The sequence below is a fragment of the Delphinus delphis genome, chromosome 8, assembly GCF_949987515.2.
Source record: "Delphinus delphis chromosome 8, mDelDel1.2, whole genome shotgun sequence".
In the NCBI taxonomy this organism is placed as follows: Eukaryota; Metazoa; Chordata; class Mammalia; order Artiodactyla; family Delphinidae; genus Delphinus; species Delphinus delphis.
The window spans coordinates 65,270,858-65,294,691 of NC_082690.1; the positions used below are offsets into that span (position 1 = coordinate 65,270,858).

The 23,834-nt window shown below is 35.2% G+C and overlaps 1 protein-coding gene across 2 annotated transcripts in view; it reads right to left on the minus strand.

The window, feature by feature from the left end:
• SBF2 (SET binding factor 2) overlaps positions 1 to 23,834 on the minus strand; it is a 453,477-nt gene that overhangs the window by 219,104 nt on the left and 210,539 nt on the right. For both annotated transcript variants that reach the window (XM_060018483.1, XM_060018482.1), the window contains exons 4-6: positions 9,727 to 9,849; positions 8,309 to 8,419; positions 6,501 to 6,606 (exon numbers count right to left, since the gene is read on the minus strand). In XM_060018483.1, coding sequence (XP_059874466.1) covers positions 6,501 to 6,606; positions 8,309 to 8,419; positions 9,727 to 9,849 — 340 coding nt within the window. The remainder of the gene's footprint in view (positions 1 to 6,500; positions 6,607 to 8,308; positions 8,420 to 9,726; positions 9,850 to 23,834) is intronic.

Below are 23,834 nucleotides of genomic sequence, written 5' to 3' on the forward strand. Positions count from 1 at the left end.
TGACTATAATTAACAATACTGTATTACATCCTTGAAAACAGTGAAAAAAGTAGATGCTAAATGTTAACAGCACACACACAAATGATAGTTATGTGAGGGGATGGAGGCATTAACTAATCTTATTGTGGTAATTATTTTTCAGTATATACAAGCATCAAATCACCACATTGTAAACCTTAAACTTATATATGTCAATAAAATACCAATAAACACAGATGTTACATGCCTAATGTTGTTTTACTATGGAAACAAAGTGACAATAGCTAAAGGCCCAAGATCATTTTAGTCTGTGACTTTAAAAATGTCTAATAAGTAGTATACTATAAAAATTAGGAAATAAGTATTCTAAAACTAATGTATTTGTAGTTAAAAACCAAATTATAGGTTAATATATATGACAAAAGATGTCATGAGAATTTCACAAAATTATTTGGGTCAAGGAAGGATACCTGAGCTATGGATTAGATTAAAAAATCAGAGGGGCTACAGCAACCAGTTCTTGTGAATATAATCTTATTAACGTAAAAAAATTACAATTTTCCACACAAAACACAAGTCTTCAGGTAAACAAAAACAATTCACATAGACTACAAAAAGATACAAACAAATAAATAAAATAGGTGTTAAGTTGGAGATGAAGATGGTTAACAGAAAATTTTAAGGAATGAGGCGGGTAATGGCAGCAGTCCACATAATTACTTCAGGCAAACACAGAGACCTCTGAAACTGTGAAAAACAAATTCATTATCATAACAATCCTTGGAGAGAAGAACCAAGGAAATGCTATCATTACATTTAGACTTTTTTACAGGAAAACTAGTCAAGGCTACAAAAGAATCTTACTTAGAGTCTTATCTGCTTCCTGTCTGTGCTTTGTAAAATCTACCACCACTACCCCACCCCCAACCCAGGTAGTGAACTCTGATAATGGTCTAATACTGACCTTCAACAACAGTCCAACCAAAATGACTGGTGATAAGAGCATGCCTTTAGCAGAATTATCAGTACCACATGCTCTGAGAACTACAACTCTGCATACAGTGCTGTTTTAGAAGCATCTTTCTTTCTCCTTTCCTTTCTTATCTTTTCCTTATTCTTTCCCTGGAAAAGTAAATTTTGAATATGTAAGCAAAAGATAACTAAGCTCAAAATACTAGAGAGTAAAATAATGACATCTGATATTCAAATAGCTAATCATTGTGTTATGGTGCACTTCATCCATACACAGAACTCTCCTAGGAGATATGACTGCCATTTTCTTCATGGCTAGTGTATTAATTTATTCAAGAAAAACCGATGCCTTCTGTGCCCAAGGCACTATGCAGATACACAGAATGCAAAGAATAATAAGACAAGGCAGTTCTTGAAGCTCCCAGTCAAGTCAGGGAAAACTCCCTATTAATAAATAAGGAAAAAGCACAGAGTAGAACTTCCATACTCTCCCTTGAAGAAAAAAAAAAAAAGAACCTGGGACATTTGACCAACAGTTTCCTACAGCCTGGATTTTGACAACTGTAGTCTCTTGGGCCAACGTGTTCCCCATCTTCTGTATTTCCTATGATCAGAATCAGATTTAAGTTCTCTGGCAAAACACAGGTAGTGTTTGGCAAGGTTAGGAACATAATATCTGCCTGTTTTTCTTCTGCGAGGGTTGTAAAATGATGTTCTATTTCGATAATTTCTGTTTCTTTTAATTTTGAAGCTTTTCTAGAACTTTAGAGAAACTGAATTATACAGGATGCATTCTTTCTTGTCTGGTTTTTTTTTTTTTGCGGTACGCGGGCCTCTCACTGCTGTGGCCTCTCCTGCTGCGGAGCACAGGCTCCGGACACGCAGGCTCAGCGGCCATGGCTCACGGGCCCAGCCGCTCCGCGGCATGTGGGATCCTCCCGAACAAGGGCACGAACCCGTGTCCCCTGCATCGGCAGGGGGACTCTCAACCACTGCGCCACCAGGGAAGCCCTGTTTTTTTCCTTTGAATATAATTATTTTCAAATTAATCCATATGGTAATTGTAAGGCCAGCAGGTCCGAGGAAGGGCCCAGGGAGCCAGACGGAACCCCCGCCAAAGTGGCTGATGCAACCGACACCTGACATTGCCACACTACTTGGCCCCGGTCTTCCGGCTCCCCGAGGGGCGGAACCAACCGCTCTGAGGCTGATGCAACCGACACCTGACATTGCCACAACGCCTGAGAGATTACCAAAAAAGGGCTGCTTCACACAGCAAGCACCTCCCCTGCGTCCACCCCTATAAATTTTGTTCGCGCCCGCACCTGGGCGCGACTTCTCTGGCCCCTTTCTCTCGGACCAGTGAACCTCGCCCGGGAGCGTTCCCAAATAAAGCATGTTTAAGCTCTCCTCCGTTATTGGTGCCGTTCCTTACAGTAATATGTATCAACAATTCATTTCTTTATATTGCCCAGTAGTATTCCATTGTATGGATATGCCACAGATTATTTATCCATTACCATAACCATTATTCATTACATTTATGGACACTAAGCTTGTTTCCAGATTTTCACTATTATAAAAATATGGATATGACCATTCATTTACAAATATTTTTTATGGACAATGCTATCATTTTACTTAAGTAAACGCCTAGGAGTGAAATGGCTGGATTATTTGGTTTATTTAACTTTTTAAAAAAGTCAAACTGCATTCCAAGGTAGCTGCCCCATTCACACTCCCATTAGCAGTAAACTGAAGTTCCCATTCCTCCACTTCACGCAGCCCTCTGAAAAGCTGGAATGCTAATGTTCCTCTCCCTCCTTCTCAAGGGATTGTGCACCTTCTCCCAACACAGCAAGCCACACCTCATTCTTCTTTGTTCCCAGTGGCCCTCAGGCATCCCAAATATGCTAATTTTGTCAGTGCTCCGAATATGGCAAGACAGAAACCATTTCCTTGGCCCAGCACTTTGTAAATCTGGAACATTGGACGGACACTGCACTTTTCTCCTTCCCTTTCCCCCAAGGAGAAGCTGCAAGCTGGGCGTTCTCTTCCAGTGCTGGCTGTGCTGGCTTGGGGGTGAGGCTGACCAGGTAAAGTGAACTTGCTCTTCTTACCTGTTTCAATGTAGCTGTTCTCAGCTCTGTGATCAACTGGGGTACCACACCTTCTTAAGTAGCTTCTGGAATTCTCACAAAGGATTTTTGGTCTGTATATAATTGTTAAATTGATGTTTCTGTGGGAGAACGAGGACTGGGACCTCCTATTGTGCCATCTTGCTGATGTCACTCCCTAAATTCTCACTCTTGACTGTCCATCTCCTTCACTATTTAAGCATAGTTATTTTAATATCTGATAACTACCTTCTGGTGCCCCTGGGGGCCTTTTATATTGTCTATGGTTTCTTTTATATTTCTTTCAGATAGCTTTAGTCCTCATGTTTCTGGTTATTTTTTTTAACTTGATGGTCTGCTTTATTTTTTTTAATTAATTTTTTCATTGGAGTATAGTTGATTTACAATGTTGTGTTAGCTTCTGCTGTACAGTAAGGTGAATCAGCCATACATATACATATATCCACTCTCTTCTAGACTCCATTCCCATATAGGTTGTTACAGAGCACTGAATAGAGTTCCCTGTGCTATACAGTAGGTTCTTATTATCTTTTCTATACAGTAGTGTGTATATGTTAATCCCAATCTCCCAATTTATCTCTCCCCCTTTCCCCCTTAGTAGCCATAAGTTTGTTTTCTACATCTGTGACCTATTTCTGTTTTGTAAATAGGTTCATTTGTACCATTTTTTAGATTCCACATGTGTTATCATATATTTGTCTTTTTCTGTCTGACTTATTTCACTCAGTATGACAATCTCTAGGTCTATCCATGTTGCTGCAGATGGCATTATTTCGTTCTTTTTCATGGCTGAGTAATATTGGTATATGTATATTGGTATATATGGTATATATGTATATTGGTATATATGGTATATATATGGTATATATGTACCACATCTGCTTTATCCATTCCACCGTCGATGGACATTTAGGTTGCTTCCATGTCCTGGCTATTGTAAACAGTGCTTCAATGAACGTTGGGGTGTCTGTATCCTTTCAAATTATGGTTTTCTCTGGATATATGCCCTGGAGTGGGATTGCTGGATCATATAGTAGCTCTACTTTTAGTTTTTTAAGGAATCTCCATACTGTTCTCCAATAGTGGCTGTAACCAATTTACATTCCCACCAAGAGTGTAGGAGGATTCCCTTTACTCCACACCCTCTCCAGCATTTACTGTTTACAGATTTTTTGATGATTGCCACTCTAACAGGTGCGAGGTAATACTTCATTGTAGTTTTGATTTGTATTTCTCTAATAACTAGTGATGTCGAACATCTTGTCATGTGCTCTTGGCCATCTGTATGTCTTCTTTGGAGAGTACTGGGCATACATGTAAAAATCTGTAGATATACTGGAGGCCTAGAATGCAGTTATCTTGCTCCAGAAAGGATTTACTTTTACTCCTACTATAAGGCTAAAGATAGTAGCATTAAGGATCATTTTAATCTGTTTCTAGGAACTGAAATGATTTCAAGCTGTACTTCAGGCCCTCAGGGGGACTGTCTACTTGTGATTTACCCTCTCCCAGGATATGGTCCTTTATGGTCCCAACTCAAAGCAAGAGAGCTTTGTAAAGGAATTTCCCTTGGTAAAATGTGAACTCCGATTCTCCCCTTCGCCGTTGGATATCAACAGTACAGAGATCAGTTTTTCAGTAACTTCTTTCAAAATCAAGAGATGCTTGAGAAAAAGTGGTCCCAAATATCTGGTTCACTTCTCTAGGTTTTTTTCTTCTCTTGGACCATAGTTTGGTCATTATTTACTGCTTCTGACGCTTTCAAGTAGAAGTTGTTTATACTTGTATAGCTTTCCTAGTATTCATTGTTAAGAGGGTTAGTCTGAATTACAAAGGCCATCATTACTGGAAGAGAGGTCCAGGTTTTATAAATTTATACTTTATCTATAGCAGTTTTTCTCATCAGGAGTGCTACTAGTATTTGAGGTAAAAAAATCTTCTCGTGCACATATATTATGCATGAAGAATGTTTAATATCCCTGGGTCCTAGGCATGAATGCCAGTAACAATCCCTCCCCTCCCCTTCAAATCATTGTAAAAATGCAAAAGCATGAGAGGTTTATAAGGCACTCATTAAGTATGAGATCAATGTGAAATTTTGTGTCATATCCTTCTATTCCTCTTCATGGTAGACCTTTGCTTTGATTGACCCTTTAGAGGTATACAGGCCCTCTTAACTGAAAAAGGTCAGGTGAATAGTGGTTAGATAAAGTCAATTAAGTCAGTGATTAGGAGGGACCATGGACATGCTGTAGGTAGTCCATGAACCCCTAAGATTATATCTAAAAGTTCGTGGAGGGAGGTTTTAGTCAACAAGATATTCTTTAGAGAAGTACCACCAGGGAGACAGTACCTATTTCACACGTTAAGGAAAATAGCTTTAATTAAATTAGAATTTGGTTGAGATGACTCAATGAGCAGAAACTTTCAGGGAGGAAGAGAAGGAATATGTAATTTTTGAGAGTTTAAACCCCTAAGGTGGGGGCAGATGTAATAGAGAACTACTACTTTGGGGTTGATGTAACCTTTCATCTTTATTAGGATACTAGAAACTCTACTTGTACTTACATTAATCTCTTCTAAGGCTTTCTAAATTTCACTGACTGAAGTCACAGCAGAAGAATTAGGATGGGGCCAGTAAAGAAAAAGGAGAGATAAATTTCAGAGTTAAGCAGGGAGTAAAATTCAACATGAGATAGGAGGGAAATAAGAAGGTAGAATTTTTGTGCAAGGAATTAAGAATTCCATGGAGAACTACTAGACTGAGCCCCAGGAAAGGGAAGGTTTCAATTCAACTAGAAAAAGACAAACACAGATGGAGAACAATGAGAAAGACTGAATCAAAGAGAGTGGAACACTCTTACACAGGTACATATAAAGGATAAGTACAAGGTAAAGAAAGTGGGAATCTCTGGCAGCATTGGTCTAAAACATACTCATTTTTAAGTTATAGTACTCCTTTAATGAAGTATGAGCTGTCCAATGTACAGAGGGCACTTTCTAGTGTCCTCCCCCTAATACGTCATCCTAGCCATTGCTAGAAAACTGAAGTCTGATACAGGCGGTGGGATGAAAAGGATGGGACTTTTAGTTCTATCTGACAAGGTTTCTATAAAAGCAATTCATCTAAGGAAAAACAAAATATACTATCTATTCGTCTTTTAAAGCACAGAAAATATGTTTACTTTCTAAAAGCTTAATTGACTTAAGAGCAAAAGGGGCCTGGGTTAATTTAAAAAAAGAATGAATACTAGTTAAGATTAGAACCCATATAATTATATAGTTTACATATCAGTTATCTAATGGTTTGCTTTTTATTTTCCTGATTTATGTCAGGTGATGTAGGCTTAAAATAAATCTTTTTTTCATAGGCTTTTATAAGAACACTGAAAATGGGAGAAGGAGACATACCCAATTGCTGGAACAGGAGAGCCGCACTAGTGCCTGTGACAGGAAGACTATCATGCAAGGGAGTCTGGATCAGCTGTCTATCTCCTGCACCCAAGGAAAACAGCTTCTGCAGAATGGGCGGAAAACACACACACACACCACAAATGATTTCTTTTCAGATATTTTCTTAAGATAAAAAAATCCCTTTGAAGTTCAAATTTAAAGCAGATGATGACCATGTAAGATCCAATTAACAGATGTGAAGGGCAATAATGCAGCCCAAAACATTCAAGTTACTTTGTGTCCAAATGAATACGGTACAAGAAAATTCAGTAGTTGAAAGGTGAAAATGTAGTAATCATGAGATACACAAATCACTGATAATACTACTTCATGAGATACACAAATCATTGATAATAATACTTAACTAAAAAATAGTAAAATGTTAAAGCTAACATTTATATGACAGTTATATGTCAATAAAAGTGGAAAAACAAAAGAAATACAGTAATATGAACCATGCATGTAATTTAAAAATCTCTAGCAGCTACAATAAAAACGTTTTTAAAATTAAAAAATAAATAAAATAAAATCATGTCAACAAAATTCCCATCATAATAAAGGCTCATAAAACAACTCGGCTGCTTTAAAGTTTAGGTCCAATCATGACCAAACTCACATTTCATAGTATGCCCTTGTAGCAGAAATAAGAGAATGAGGGAGGAGAGTGCAGGAGGAAAAAAACCTTAAGAGTAACCAAAAGGCGCTAGGAAAGACAGGAGACAGCTAAAAAGGCAAAGGGCACGGGAAAAAGATGCCATTTTTACTATGAGTAACATCTCTATCAGACTGAGGATAAAAAACTGTAATTTTTAGAGGGCTGTCCTTTTCCTCAATATTACATAAGAATAAGTAAAATAAGTGATCAGCTAATCAATTTTAGGACTTAAGGAAAGGAGCCTTTAAAAAAAAAAGTTCTCTAGAAATATTAAGTCATAGCAACTGAAGTTCTCATTTTTCTACTTCAGAGACGAATATAAAAATTTCAGGACATACAGAAGATGAAAAACATGCCACTTTGAGAAAGTTTTATTTCAGTAGAAGAGTTTAATGTCCTCATGGGCTCAATCTATGACAAAATCCTTGGGAAATTTTAAGGTATAGATTATATTTTCCAAAGAAGATCTGTGATTTTGGACAATGGTTAACATTATCATTACTAAAGGTAGCAAACTGAAATGAGAAAAATAAGCCCTCCTCTTTTGAAGCTTAAATGCAAGCTATTCTATTAAAGATTACACACAACATACAAAATGGTTTTAGGACCACATATAATTGCTTTTAACCAGGGAAATGAAGAAATGAATTAATCTATCCAGAAGTAGTTATAATGTTACAAAGAATTATATTAAAAGTTTTCTTAATGTTACCTCCTAATTTTTATCCCTGAAAAAATTTTTAAGTTAATAAAATGAGGCGTAATCACAGAGAGGAATAATAAGAAAGGTACAAAGAACACATCTGAAGTTCAACTTAAAAAAGTGTATTTCCAAGAAAGCGTAAGGTAGAGTTCAAGTTACACAGAATATGACTTCTAACTATGCTATGTGAAAGGTGAACCCTGTGTTAAAATTAACCCTATGACCTAAGAATGGAATCTTGAGTCTCTAGAAGGCAGACCATAGGGACAATGCTTAATTAAACTAAGATCCTTTTTAAAATGAAAATATTTAAAGAATTCTTTCTTTCCTTTTCTTCATAAATTAAATTTACTGGAGGAGAGGAGAAGAGAAGCAGGCCCTCTTCATCTCCCTTTTTATTCTATTTACCTGAGACCCTCCAGCCGCTGGGACAAGACACGCACACAGGTTTGCAATGAGACTTTCCAAGGAGACATTCAGAGTGTCCACATATACAGTATAGATCAAACCCAGGCAAGCCTGAAAAGAAAAGATGCATGTAGTTATTTCATGGAAAAAGCAAGCACTAAAAATAAATTGTTGTGACATCTGCTTCCAGGAAAATTTCTCTTTGAACCTAGTAGATTCTACAGTGACCATGGAATAAACTTTAAGCAGCAAATGTTATTAAGTTTATTAAATTTTCCTCTAGAACCAGAAGCTCTAAATGAGCTTTTGAGATGAGTTTATAAAAAGCAGAAATCCGTAATTCGTAAAACAGGTGTTTGTGCTTAGATAATCACTCTAGCAAATTTGTGGGGCTTAAAACTGTTTCTGTCTCAACTTATTTTGCAGAACTCCAAATTTCAAGATAAAAACTTAGAAACTTTATCTTGTTTTGTGATTCTTATAAATTCAGAACATTTATTCTACAGAAAAACTTAACTTATGTGAATTATTACAAAGAATAGCAAAATAGAGACAAGATATGATTAACACTTTAAGCTCAGAAGAAGGTAGGTGGTAAAATGGAAGATAAAATGGAATCATATGAATCTCTCAGTTTATTAAAACTTATAACTAAAAAATTAGCATCTGTTAGGAGTTAGCCACTGTCATTGAAATCTTGACACTAAGAATATATATAATCTCAACAATATGAAAAAGTTTTCCAGAAATTATGTATCAATTTCCCAAATCCTTGAGAAATTTTAAGGTATAGTTTATACCTTCCAAAGAAGATCTGTGACTCTGGACAATGGTCAACATTACTATTATTAAAGACTGCAACTGAAATAAGAAAAATAAGCCCTCTTCTTGCAAAGCTTAAATGTATTTATAACTAAAGTAAATTTTTTCCACATTTGCAAATTCTAACTATCTAAAAAAATAAAATATCTGGAAGTAAACAATATTTTAAAGCTATATGGATAGCAGTATGATCACAACTATTTGAAATCACAAATACTTATCCTATTTCCTTGAACCTGGACTCCTAAAAAGAAGATCAACAAAAATACACTAAGTTGTTATATTACTAATGCATTTTAAATTTGATACAGGTAATCAAATGATTTCTTTAGGATTCATAAATTTTGGAGTCAGTAAAGATGGGACCTATTTTAAAACAAACACTACATCCTTAGAAGTTTAAATAGTCATATTAACTTACTCAGGTACTTATTTTAACCAACATGAAATACATTTCTTCTGTTCACAGTAATTTTATTGATGAATTCCTAATCAATTTAATGATATTTTAGATACAAAGAATTTGTTACCGTGGTTCACTCAAAATAGATTTATACAATAATACAAATCAATAATGACAACTATGAGTTCTTTACCCTAAAAATTTCTGGATAATCTAATCTGGATACCAACACCAGGCTTTTGGGAGCAAACACTTCTGCAGGCTGAATTAAACCAGGCACTTCCACTTCACCTTCAATCTCATCTTTCTTTGTTCCCTAAAGAAAGAGACACTGTAATCAACAGACGAACAATTTCCTAGGTTTATAACTCACAAAATATAGACATACCACACACTTTCATGTACTTTACAAAATCCAAAATTAATTACAAAATACAATTTACAAAACTAAAAATAAACATACTTTGAGAGGAATCTGAGAAGCAAGTAGGCAAAGAAATTATGAAACAGGGCATACTTATTTCATTTTTGAAAATTCCTTAAGCTCCAGATATATACCACAATTTTATTTGAGCATTTGGTTTCTGTGTGAGGTACCAGTAATCAAAGGTAAGTAAGACACATTCATTAGTGACCCATACAAATACAAATGACACTCACTCAATGGAAATTCAGTTTTCAAGGAAAGAAAAAATCTGTTTTAGAAGTAAGGCACTACTTTTCATTTTTGCTTTTTGGACTTCTCCCAATCTTTCAAACAAAAGCGATAATCATTTAGGATTATGTTGCAGAATACTCATTGCTCTTAAAAGTAAAGCCCAATCAGCTCTAAATTCTTTTTGCTCAGAAGCAACAATGTTGATTTTTTGAAAACAGAGGATATTTTTATACACAAAACTGAGTTTCAGAATGTACCTAGTGCCACTGAACTGTACACTTAAAAATGGTTGAAATGGTAAAGCTTACGTTATGCATATTTTAGCACAATAAAAATATCTAGAATTGTTTTAAAACCCTAAATGTTCAGTGATTAAATACTAGTTAATTAAATAAACTTTGAAAGATATTATTCTCATTAGTCAACAAATATTTCCTGTGCACCTATTGTTCCATAATACTACATGACGCACTATAAAAGTTCCAAGTGAAAAGAAAAAAAAAACAAGGTAGTATTCAGACTTATTTCTATATAATATTCTAAGATGCTAGGACATCTTCCCTAACTAGAATCCTCTTCTCTTTCTTTTCCATTAATCAAAGGTCCAGCTTAGGAATTATCTTCCTTCCTGAAGCCTTTCCTTTACTGATTTTTCTCCTACTATTAATTCTTAGCACAGTTCATCAACATATCACACATTTGCTCATACTTATCTCTCCTGCCAAACCTCTCTCCCAAATGCCACAAAATGCCATATCCAACTGCCTGCTTGACCTCTCCACTTAGATGACTAATAGGTATCTCAAACATGTCCAAAATACAGCTCCAATCTTTCTTCCCAAACTCTACTCTTCCTGTAGTATTCCCTATCTCAGTTAATGGAAATTCTATCCTCCCATTTAGCAAATCAAAAATCCTGATTCCCCTCTCTTTCATAACCCGTATCCAAACTGTCAGCAGTCCTGATTTCTTACCACCTCCACTGCTACCACAGTACTGTGAGTCACTATCATCACTTGTCTGGGTTATTTTAACAGCTTCCTTTAGTCTCTCTGTTCCTCTTTAGCCCCACTTCGCTTCCTTGCTGCTCCTCAAACATGCTGGGCATGCTCCCACATAAGGGTCTCAAGAACTTTGTTATTCCTTTGCCTGGAACAGATACAATAAATAATTCCCTCATCTCCCTTGGGTCTTCATTCAAGTAAACTTCTGCTCTGTTAAGCCTTTGTTGGCACCCTACTTGAAACTGCAATGCCCTAACACTCCCTATATCCCCTTCCTTAATAAAAATAAAATATATTTTATTTTTCTCCACGGCATGACAACATATTATCTATTTCACTTATCTTTGTTTTCTGGTTTGTTTATCTCCTCCACTAGAATGTGCTCCACAAAGACCAGGATTTCTGTTTTGTTCACTGGTAATTTCCCGGTTACTAAACCAAGAGCTGGCCACATAGTTGATACTTACTTAATATTTGTTCACTGCATTCATGCAGGAATGAATTTTCTTAGAATAGTTTTCTGGGTATTTTACCAAGGGAAGCTTTTTCCCCCTACTTGTTCAGGCCAAGAACTGTATTTCTGTCTCCTTTGGAGCCCGTATAGTTTCTATACAGTGAAATATAACCAAGTATTAGATGTCTATGGAATGCACATATCCAAAGGGAAATATCTGTTTACTTTTTATTATGTGTGATAAGATCCATATGCTCTTGAAAGATTTTCATTTGTTACAAAGCAAAAGCTAAAATTAGGTTGGGTGGTTCCTGGAATTCTTAGAAATAATAAAAATGTGATGAATATGAATTTACCAAAGATTTCCACACTTAATGAATCATATTCTTTACGGATTACTAACAAATTTTGTCCTTTCAGGACAAAAGAATGACTGAAATTCCTGAAAGAGATAAAGCTATCCACAATTTTATGAGATTGTGATACATGCCCTAGAGTACCGTGAGAAGTCAGCTTGAGTAAGTGCATAACCATTTCATATAAATGACCATTAACCTGCATTAACCTAAACATAAAATAGAATGCCTTGGTCATTTCTTAAAGCTATCCTTTTATTAAACATTCACTAACTGGAATAATTATTAACAAGAAAGAAAAAAGGTCCGATATAATGTTAATCAATATTAAATAAAAACAATTCCATTTTTCTTTTTTTTTTTAATTAAAAAAATTTTTTTTTCTTTTTTTCTTTATTTTTGGCTGCTTCGGGTCTTCATTGTTGAGTGAGGGCTTTCTCTAGTTGCCGCGAGCAGGGGCTACTCTTCATTGCAGTGTGCAGGCTTCTCATTGAGGTGGCTTCCCTTGTTGCAGAGCACGGGGTCTAGGTGCGCAGGCTCAGTAGTTGTGGCAGGCAGGCTCAGTAGTGGCTTGCAGGCTCTAGAGTGCAGGATCAGTAGTTGCGGCGCACGGGCTTAGTTGCTCCGTGGCATGTGGGATCTTCCCAGACCAGGGCTTCAACCTGTGTCCCCTGCACTGGCAGGCAGATTCTTATTGCACCACCAGGGAAGCCCAATTCCATTTTTCTTTACATCTCTTTTTAACTTTTTATTTTATATTGGAGTATAGCTAATTAACAATGGTGTGATAGCTTCAGGTGCACAGCAAAGGGACTCAGCCATAGTCTTTACATCACTTTTTATTATAGATTTTGACCTTTACTTTGTAAATGTGCTATAAATCATAAGATGCTGTTATTCTTAATTCCAATAGCTCTCCTGTAAGAATACAATGTCCCAAGTTTAGAGAAAGTTCATATTCCTTTTTTCAAACCAAAATGTACTGCTGTGATTAAAAAAAAAAATTCTTGTTTATAATAAGGCTTATTCCAGGAGATAGTAATGACGTGGTTTTGGTTAAATTTTTCTATAAGTAATATATCATGTAAGGGAATAGGGCCTCTTCTTTATAGCTGCTAGAATACCTTTTGTGTAATAACTATGTAGTGATACTAACTTTGTTTTGCATTTTACAATGACAGATTTTCACATGTCGAAAAGATGTGAGAAACTTAACAATAAGCAGGAAATCAAAAACACAGGACACAAATGTAATAGATATTGTAATAATGATTGGAAATTTAACATTTTATAGTATAAAACATTTTCACGTATTTTATCTCATTGAACAATATTTACAAGCCTTCTTCTAAGCTAAGATTATTCCTTGGTTTTAGTAGGTCCCATTAAAGATACAAATTTACCTTAAATACTGTTTACTGAACTGCCTCACACTGACTTGTAATGTGACCTTATCTCTTATACGTATCATAAGCACATGCCACAACTTGCCCATTTATTGATATTTTTTCTACCTATTGTTACTACGGACCACATCTGCTAGTGGGATTCCCAGCTTCTATGTAGTTTACATTCGATGTAGCTCTCATAGTCTTCATGCTTCAATAATATGGGATATATTAGTACCCACCATAGCAATCTTTCCTTAAAGTACTATTGCCTTTTAAATATATCCTAAGATCAAAATGCTAAAAATTATTAGAATACTGACTTTATGGAATGACTCCATATAGCAGATAGGCACAATCTTTAAGAAGCTTATCCTATCACTCAGGTCAAATACTTCAGTCTCATCTCTGTTGTACTCCTGATGCTTGATTCCTGTCTATTCTATCTTGAAAAGACTAGTTGCACCCAATATCATCTGTGCTAAGTTCATTTTCAACAACACTGTTTCATACTAACTCTCCCTACAAAATTTTGTCAAACACTCATTTTAAAAGGAGGATGAAAGGAATTATGCAAGTAAAAAACTTCCAGTTCTGCATTTCCTTTTTGAAAAGTAAGTAATTTATTACAGTGTACCATTATATAGAGTTGCCTCAGTTAAGCAATTTAAGGACTTTAAGATTTTCCAAAATTGGAAATAAGTTTTAAGTAGTTGCAAAATTCTGTAAGGTCTACAGTTCCCCCAGCAAACTTCTTCATTTCTTGCCAAATAATCCCTTAATCATGTTGACACGTCTATATGACAAAACCTAGTTTATCCTTGCATTGGTCTGGAAAATAATGACTACATGAAACATACAAATTTTAGGATAACAAGGCTTCAGACAAATCAGGCCACTAGTCTTCAGCTCAGAATCCAGTTTACCTCTAGCAAAGAGAATATCCTGATATTTCCCCCTTCAGCAGCTCCTGTGTGCTACAGTATTCCAAAGGTAGGACAAATTCATTTGTAGGGTTACTATACATTCACCCAGAAAGCTCCGTAATTTTAAGTGGTGCATAGTCCGTAATTTTAAAAAAAAATATATACTCATAAGGCAGCATTTTCCAAAGTGTTTTCTGCTGGAAGCTAACAGATACTGCTTAGCCAAAAAGATCTAATCAAAACATTTTGGAAACAGTAAGTTAAAGCCAAGTTAAAAAGGTTTCTTTACTGCAGGATTTTTCAGACTTTGATATGCAAATATTATTTCTACAATGCCAAGCAAAGGAGATATAATATAAATTATTTCTCCAACTTACTGGACCACTGAAACCCTCTTTATTACAGAGCATCAAGAGGACCTAGTGCCCTATAGAACACATGCTGAGAAAGGCTGTCACAAGCTATTTTGGGACAGAAAATGTACAAAACTGAAATATGTATATATTCCTGTGTTCTATATCCTTAGGAGGCTAGGTTAATACAATGTTTATTTCATAAATATATTATTATACTTAACATCTGTTTCATTAATTCTCACATTTCATAAAGTAAAATAAGATTTGAAAAGATTAGAAAATGGACAAGACTGCTGGGAGCTAGGGTGCTTTACAGCTGCCCTAAGAAAATATTCAGCATGCCTGTGGCCCATTTGCACCAGATGAGTTAGGAACTTCTACTTTGGACCAGCGGTTCTCACACTTCAGTGTGTAACAAAATCACTGAGGGCTTGCTAAAATAGATTTTTGGGTCTCACCCGTAAAATTTCTGATTCAGGTCTGAGAATTTACATTTCTAAGAAATTCCCCAGTGATACTGATACTGCTGATCCAGGGACCGCACTTTAAGAACCACAGTTCTAGGCTAATTAATATGAGAATATAAAAGAAAACAATAACTGTAACATATATTCTACATGCCAGACACTGTACTAAGCATCATACCAGTGTTCAGAATTCATTTATACAATCAAGAACTTACTAAATACTATTTTCTAGTAAAGGAAACCAGGACTCCCTGGAGAAATGACATTCTATATTTGGGCCAGAAAAATGTACAAAATAAGACTATTCATCTTAGTCAAAAAGTAAAGAATCTGTCAAAGACTAACAGAATCAAAATAAATAAAAATCGCAGCTGAATGAAACTCAACAAATACACAAAAATCCATGAGTTCATATGATAATTTTTTAATTGGTCACTACTGAAGATTGCTAGGGTACCAATCTACTATTTTGAAAATTTTTAAAAATAAGGGGAAACAACTGTCTTCTCTATCAAACTGTGGTCAATGAAAGTTCTTTTTAATAGTTGAATTTCAGTCAATAAATGCAGCAGGAATAATAGTATGAGGAAATTATCTTTTGCAATTCCTACTGAAATAATGTATTTAGGCAATGATCATCAATAGATCCCAAACGATTAAGTCAAAGGCTGGCACTACCCCAAACCCACAAATCAATCATAAATTACTAAAAGTAGAACAACCAGAAAATAAGTTCATCTTGATGTAACACAATAGGAAGTACAGTGCAATTTTTGCTTTAAAAATTGAACGTGAATCCAATTAAGCCTCTAGATCTAAATATTACTTTATGGAAACTATAGAGAGTAGAGGTACAAGTTAAAAAATAACATGGAGAATTAATCAGCCAAATCCAGAATATAGAGCATTCCATAGGACAAATGACCCAGTTCTTCTACCACCCCCAGAAGAGGGACTGTTACAGAAAGAAGTTAAGAAATATCAACCAAATACAATGTGTGGAACTTGTTTGAATAAACCAAGACATTTTTGAGACAATTTTTTTAATTTAAAAATATGTAAGTTGGATATTAGATAATATTAAGGGGTTATTCAAAATTGTAATTAATTTTGTTAAAAATTATAATGGCAGATTGGTAATCTAAAGAAGATTTTACCAGTTAGAGATACATACTAAAATATTTGCAGGTGAAATATGGTATCTGGGGTTTGCTTTTAAATGTCTCTCCCTAAAAAAAAAAAAAATCAAGGATTTAGATTTTAAAAGATTGACAAAATGCTGATAATTTTTAAAGCTGGGTCAAGTGTAATGGGATTTATTATACTACTCACTTAAATTTTCTATTTGTTTCAGAATATCCATAATAAAAAAATGAAAATAAAACCTTCATTGTGCACCTACTATATGTCAATGTTATTCCGAAGTACATTCATTCATTTCACCCCTTTTCTTTGATCACATTTCGTTTGCTAACATACCAAAATGTCTTTAGTCTGAACTGCATCATTATTGGTTCATAAACACGTTTACAAACACATTAAAAGACTCCAAAGTGATACAACTAAATAAAAAATTTAGACAGGTCTATCATTTTTTAAGGTAAGTCATATAAAGCAACGTCACATCTATCATATTTTACTGATTACTTAAAAAATTTTATAATCACATTGCCTAGTTGGATAATTCCGGGAATATGTTATCAAAAGTTTAATGCTTGTGATTTTTGACAGTGTTACTGTATCTTAGAGAGATAAGAGCCAACATTTTTAAAGTTGCACAATTATACTTTGGATAGTTTGTATCCCTAAGTTCCTCTTCTTTAGGCTTCCAAATAATGTGCCATAGTATATTTGGTATGAAGTAATTCACACAAAATGAGAATTAAAAGATCTATTTTTCAATTGATGATATGATCCAAAAATAAAAGAAAAACACATTTTTAAAAAATATTTTTAGGGCTTCCCTGGTGGCGCAGTGGTTGAGAGTCCGCCTGCCGATGCAGGGGACACGGGTTCGTGCCCCGGTCTGGGAGGATCCCACATGCCGCGGAGCGGCTGGGCCCGTGAGCCATGGCCGCTGAGCCTGCGCGTCTGGAGCCTGTGCTCCACAACAGGAGAGGCCACAACAGTGAGAGGCCCGCGTACCGCAAAAAAAAAAAAAAAAAAAAAAATTAATTAATTTATGTCTGTGTTGGGTCTTCGTTTCTGTGCGAGGGCTTTCTCTAGTTGTGGCGAGCGGGGGCCACTCTTCATTGTGGCGCGCGGGCCTCTCACTATCGCGGCCTCTCTTGTTGCGGAGCACAGGCTCCAGACGCGCAGGCTCAGTAGCTGTGGCTCACGGGCCCAGTTGCTCCGCGGCATGGAAAAACACATTTTTTTTAAAGTACATAATTAACTGTTCACATCGAAAATGGGAACAACATTAATGATGACCTAGAAAGGAACACCATCTGGGCTTTAATATTATCTTTTTCAAATATTACCTCATTATTTTTACCAATTTTTGGACCAATTCCAGAAGATATTATCTCTCTGTTCTTCATACAGAAAAGCTGTTACATAATTCTGGCTAGCATCTACTACCTAAGCGAACTTATATAGGAGCCAGAACTCTTATAACTTATTTACATTTTCAGAATCTTAAAAAACTCATATGAAGCAGACACTAACTTTCTGTAAGGTGACTGTAAATACTAAATAAATTACAATGTTTTGGTCCAGTTAAAATGGCAAATAGGAAAATATCTGAGCTAAAAAGAAAAATAATTTTGAAACATTGATTCCAAATATACAAGAACCCTAATCTTGTTTTTTGTTTTTGTTTTGTTTTGTTTTGTTTTTTTGCGGTACGCGGGCCTCTCACTGTTGTGGCCTCTCCCGTTGTGGAGCACAGGCTCCAGACGCGCAGGCTCAGCGGCCATGGCTCACGGGCCTAGCCGCTCCGTGGCATGTGGGATCTTCCGGACCGGGGCACAAATCCGTGTCCCCTGCATTGGCAGGCGGACTCTCAACCACTGCACCACCAGGGAAGCCCCTAATCTTGGTTTTTAATATTATTCCATACTCAAATGAGCCAGGGCTCCTTGGAGAATTGGCTGATTTCAAGGCTGAGGAAGGGAAGGAAAAAGATGATCCTGGATCAGCTTGTTATGCAAGAAAGTTTAAAAATGCTAAAAAAAAAAAACCCTGATGGGGCTTGTCAAGAGAACACAGGAACCACTCTGAAGGGTTGCCCACTGGTCAAATCTTGGACAATCTGTGCATTAAAACAGTAAAAACCATTAATTATATACTACTGAAGAAAAAGAAACTGGAATACATGAATCTATAACTCACATAGATAGACAAGACAGAAAACGTAAAATGTCAACTGCTGACTGGTAAAGGTACAGGTAGAGAGTGTGCATAGTTGGAAAATAATCATTTTGCAACCATCATAATAAAAATTGGCACAGGCAAGAATCATCACTAAATGCTGAATCTGGCAGGGGGGATAATTAATGAGTAGTAGAGTATTTGCATAGTCTTAAAGTATCTTATCAGTCATGGCTTATTAGTTGCAAGCAAAGAAAAAAAAATAGCAACTATACAATGGAGGTAATCTGACAATCACCAGACTAGGTACTCAAAAAGAACAGCATCAGTAAGGCAGGTGGGTAGCAGACAGACATTGTGTACTTCCAGATGTGTGCCCTTAGTAGGACATACACTTAGTATTCCAAATGTTGGTAGTAATCCAATTACTGATGTATAACCTGAATCTAAAGTGAGAGACATCAGAAAAACAAAAACTATTAAGCATTCTATTTAAAAGGGGCATTGGGACCTGCATTATTTGAAAATGTCAAAGGCTGAGCAACTATTCCAGATGAAGACAGACAAAAGATAATTAAATGCAATACAGAATTTTAAATTACATCCTGTACTGGAAGACCAAAAGGGGGGGCGGAGCATAAAGAGCATTAGGTCAAATGACAAAATTGAATGGATGGTAGATGAGATAAAGGTATAATATTGATATTGATTTTCTGATATTGATAACCATACTATGTTTACATAAGAAAATACTTATTCCTATGAAACATACACTGAAGACTTTAGGGCAAAGGGAAATGATGCACACAAATTTGTCTCAAATTGTTCTGAAAAAACTTTCTGTGTGTGTGTGTGTGTGTGTGTGTGTAAGGAGAAAGAGGGAGTAAGGGAAGGAGAGGGGTCTATTAAAGAGAATTAATATCTATGATAATAAAGAAATGGGACAAAATATTTTAAATGGGCAAACATAGGTAAAGGGTATATAGATGTTTGCAATATTCTTGTAACTTTTCTGTAAGTTTGAAATTATTTCCAAATGAAAAGTTTGAAAAATATCCAAGAATTCCTAGAACCGCTCCAAAAATGCCTGCTATAATGTCATCCTGTATTGATTTCTGTTAAGTTTAATTGGGCTTCCTAGAATCTCTTTACACCTGCTAAACTGTCTTTTTTTAATCAGGTTTATAGAGGTATAATTGACAACATTTTAAGATATTTAGAGTGGTGATATGACATATGGATACACTGTTAAAGGTATCCTCCATCCAGTTATTTAATACATCCATCACCTTAGATACTTTTTTTGTGTGTGGGGGGGAGATGAAAACATTTAAGATATACACTCTTAGTAAATTTCAATCATACAATACAGTGCTATCAACTGTAGTCATCATGTTTTACTAGAGATCCTCAGACCTTACTAATCTTATGGCTGAAACTCTGTATTCTTTTACCAACCTCTCCCTATTTCTTGAAAGCTTCAGCCCCTGGTGACCACCATTCCACTCTCTATTTCTCTTGAGTTTAACCTTTTTTGTTGTTAAGATTCTACATATAAATGATACCATACAGTATTTGTCACCCTCTGACTTATTTCACTTAGCATAACCATCCATGTTGTTATAAACAGTAGGATTTCCTTCTTTCTTATGACTGAATGTTCCATTGTGTGTATGAAATATATATCTGTTGTGCATATGTATTATGCATGTATATAAAACATCCTTATCCATTCAACTATTGATGGACACTTAACTTGTTGCCATATCTTGGCTATTGTGAATAATGCTGCAATGAACATGGGAGTGCAAATAACTCTTCGATACCCTGTTTTCATTTCCTTTGGATACATACCCAGAAGTGGGATTACTGGATAAGGCAGTTCTATTTTTAATTTTTTTAAGAACCTCCATACCATTTTCCATAGTGGTTGCACCAATTCACATTTCCACCAACAGTTCACAAGGGTTCCCCCCTTCTACCTACAGCCTTGACTACACTTGTTACCTCTTATCTTTTTGAAAACTGCCATTCTAACAGGTATGAGGTGATATCTCATTACGGTGCTGATTTCCATTTCCCTGATGATTAGTGATGTTGAGCATCTTTTTATGTACCTGTTGTATGACTTCTTCGGGAAAATGTCTATTCAAGTCCTTTCCCATTTAAAAATTGGATGGTTTGGTTTTTTGCTATTGAGTTGCATGAGTTCTTTATATATTTTGGATATTAACCTCTTAACAGATATGTGGTTTGCAAATATTTTCTCCCATTCAGCAGGTTGCTTTTTGATTTTGTTGATAGTTTCTTTTGCTGTGCAGAAGGCTTTTAGTTTCATGCAGTCCCACTTATTTTTGCCGAAAGTCATTGGCAAGACCTTTGTTAAGGAGCTCACCCCTTAAGTTTTCTTTTAGAACTTACTCAGTTTCAGGCCTTACATTCAAATCTTTAATCCATTTTGAATTTATTGTTGTGTATGGCATAAGATAGGGATCCTGGTTTTTTGTTTGTTTGTTTTTGCATATAGCTGTCCAATTTTCCAAACACCATTTATCAAATTGACTATCTTTTTGCCACTGTATATCCTTGGCTCCTTTGTTGCAAATTAATTGACTATATACACATGGGTTTATTTCTGGGCTCTGTATTCTGTTTTATTGATCTACATGTCTGTTGTTATGCCAATACCATACGGTTTGATTAATAAAATTTTGTAATACACTTTGATATTAGGAAGTGTGACTCCACCTTTAACCTCCTTTCTCAAGAATACTTTGGCTATTCAGAGTATTTTGTGGTTCCATATGAATTTTAGGATTATTTCTGTGAAATATGCCACTGAACTTTCGATAGGGACTGCACCATATCTGTAAGTTTCTTAGAGCTGTATGGACATTTCAACATTATTATGTCTTCCAATCCATTAGCATGGGGTATCTTTCCATTTATATGTGTCTTCTTCAATTTATTTCATTAATGTCTTACAGTTTTCAGGATACAGATCTTTTACCTCCTTGGTAAAGTTATACCCAGGTATTTATTCTTTTTCATGCAATTATAAATAGGACTATATTCTTAATTTCTCTTCCTGATGATTTGTTGTTAGTGTATAGGAACTCAATTGATTTTTGTTTATCAATTTTGTGTCCTGCGACTTTACAGAATTCCTTTGTTAGTGCTAACAGTTTTTTTGTAGTCTTTAGGATTTTTTATATGTAATATCATGTCATCAACAAATAGAGACAGTTTTATTTCTTCCTTTCTGATTTGAATGGCTTATATTTCTTTTTCTTGACAAATTCTTTTAGCCAGGACATCCAATACTATGTTGAATAACAGTAGCAAGAGTGGGCATTCTTGACTAGTACTGGATCTTAGAGGAAAAACTTTCAGCTTTTCACCACTGAGTATGATGTTAGCTGTGGACTTGTCATAAAGGGCTTTTATGATGCTTAAGTATGTTCACTCTATACGCAGTTTGTTGAGAGTTTTATCATGAATGGATGTTGAATTTTGACAGATTTCTTTGCATCAATTAAGAAGATCATATGAATTTCATCCTTTTATTTTGTTAATGTGGTGGATCACATTCATTGATCTGCATATGTTGAACCCTGCATCCAGGAATAAATCCCACTTGATCATGGTGTATGATCCTCTTAATGTATTGCTGAATTTGGTTTGCCTTTATTTTGTTGAGAATTTTTGCATCTATGTTCATCAGGGCCTGTAGTTTCCTTTTCTTGTAGTGCCCATGTCTGTCTTTGGTATCAGTGTAATGCTGGCCTTGTAAAATGAGTTTGAAGGTGTTTCCTCCTCTTCTCTTTGTTTGGTGGGGGAAGAATTTGAGAAAGATTGTTATTAATTCTTCTTTAAATGTGTAGCAGAATTGACAAGTAAAGCCATCTGGTCCTCGATTTTTCCTTGGTAGGATGTTTTTGATTACCAATTTAATATCTTTACTACTATTGTTCTGTTCATATTTTATATTTCTTCATAATTCAGACTTGGTAGGTTGTATGTTAGTAGGAATTTATTCATTTCTTCTAGGTTGTCCAATTTGTTGGTGTGTGTTTTTTCATAGTAGTCTTATGAGTCTTTGTATTTTTGTGGTATCAAATCTAACATTTCCTCTTTCATTTCTAATTTTATTTGAGTCCTTTCCCTTTTTATCCTGCTGAGTATAGCTAAGGGTTTGTCGATTTACCTTTCCAAAAAAAAAAAACAACTCTTTGTTTCACTGGTTTTTTTTCTATTGTCTTTTTACTCTGTTTCATTTATTTCCACTCTGATATTTGTTATTTCCTTCATTCTATTAATTTTGGGCTTAGTTTGTTCTTCTTCTAGCTCCTTCAGGTATAAACTTAAGTTGCTTATTTGAGATTTTACTCTTTTCTTAATGTAGGTGTTAACTGCTATAAATTTCCCCCTTATATCTGCTTTTGCTTTAGCCAATAAATTCTGGTATGCTGTATTTGCATTTTCATTTGTCTTAAGGTATTTTTTTTATTCCTTTTAGTTTATTCTTTGACCCATTCAATAGAATGTTGTTTAACCTCCACATATTTGTAAATTTTCCAGTTCTCTTCTTGTAATTGATTTCTAGTACTATACTTTTGTGGCTGGAAAAGAAGCTTGATATGATTTCAATCTTCTTAAATTTATTGACTTGTTTTGTGGCCTAACACATTACCTATCCTGAAGAATGTCCCACATGTGCTTGAGAAGTATGTTTATTCAGCTGCTGTTGCATGGAAGATTCTATATACGTCTGTTAGGTCCACCTGGTCTCACATACTGTTTAAATCCAGTTTTCTGTATTGATTTTCTGTCCGGATGATCTATCCATTGTTAAATGTGGGGTCCTTAAGTCTTCTACTATTATTGTATTGCTATCAATTTTTACCTTCAGATTTGCTTTATATGTTTAGGTGCTCTGATAATAGATGCATAAATATTTACAAGTGTTATACTCTCTTGATGAGTTGACTACTTTATCATTATACAATGACTATCCTTGTCTCTTATTACAGTTTTTAGTTTAAAGTCATTTTGTCTTATATTAAGTATAGCTACCCTAGCTTTCTTTTGATTTCCATTTGTGTGAAGTATCTTTTTCTACCCTTCATTTTCAGTCAATGTGTGTCCTTAAAGCTGAAGTGAGTTTTGTTCTAGGTCTTTTTGTTTTTTTTAATCTATTCAGACACTCTACATCTTTGGATTGGAAAATTTAGTCATTTTACATTTAAATTAATTATGTATTTACTACTGTCAATTTGTTGTTTCCTTGCTGTTTCAAATTCTTTATCTTTATTTTAGTATATATTTACCATTACAAGTGAGATTTATACTTTCATATGTTTTCCTGTTACTAATT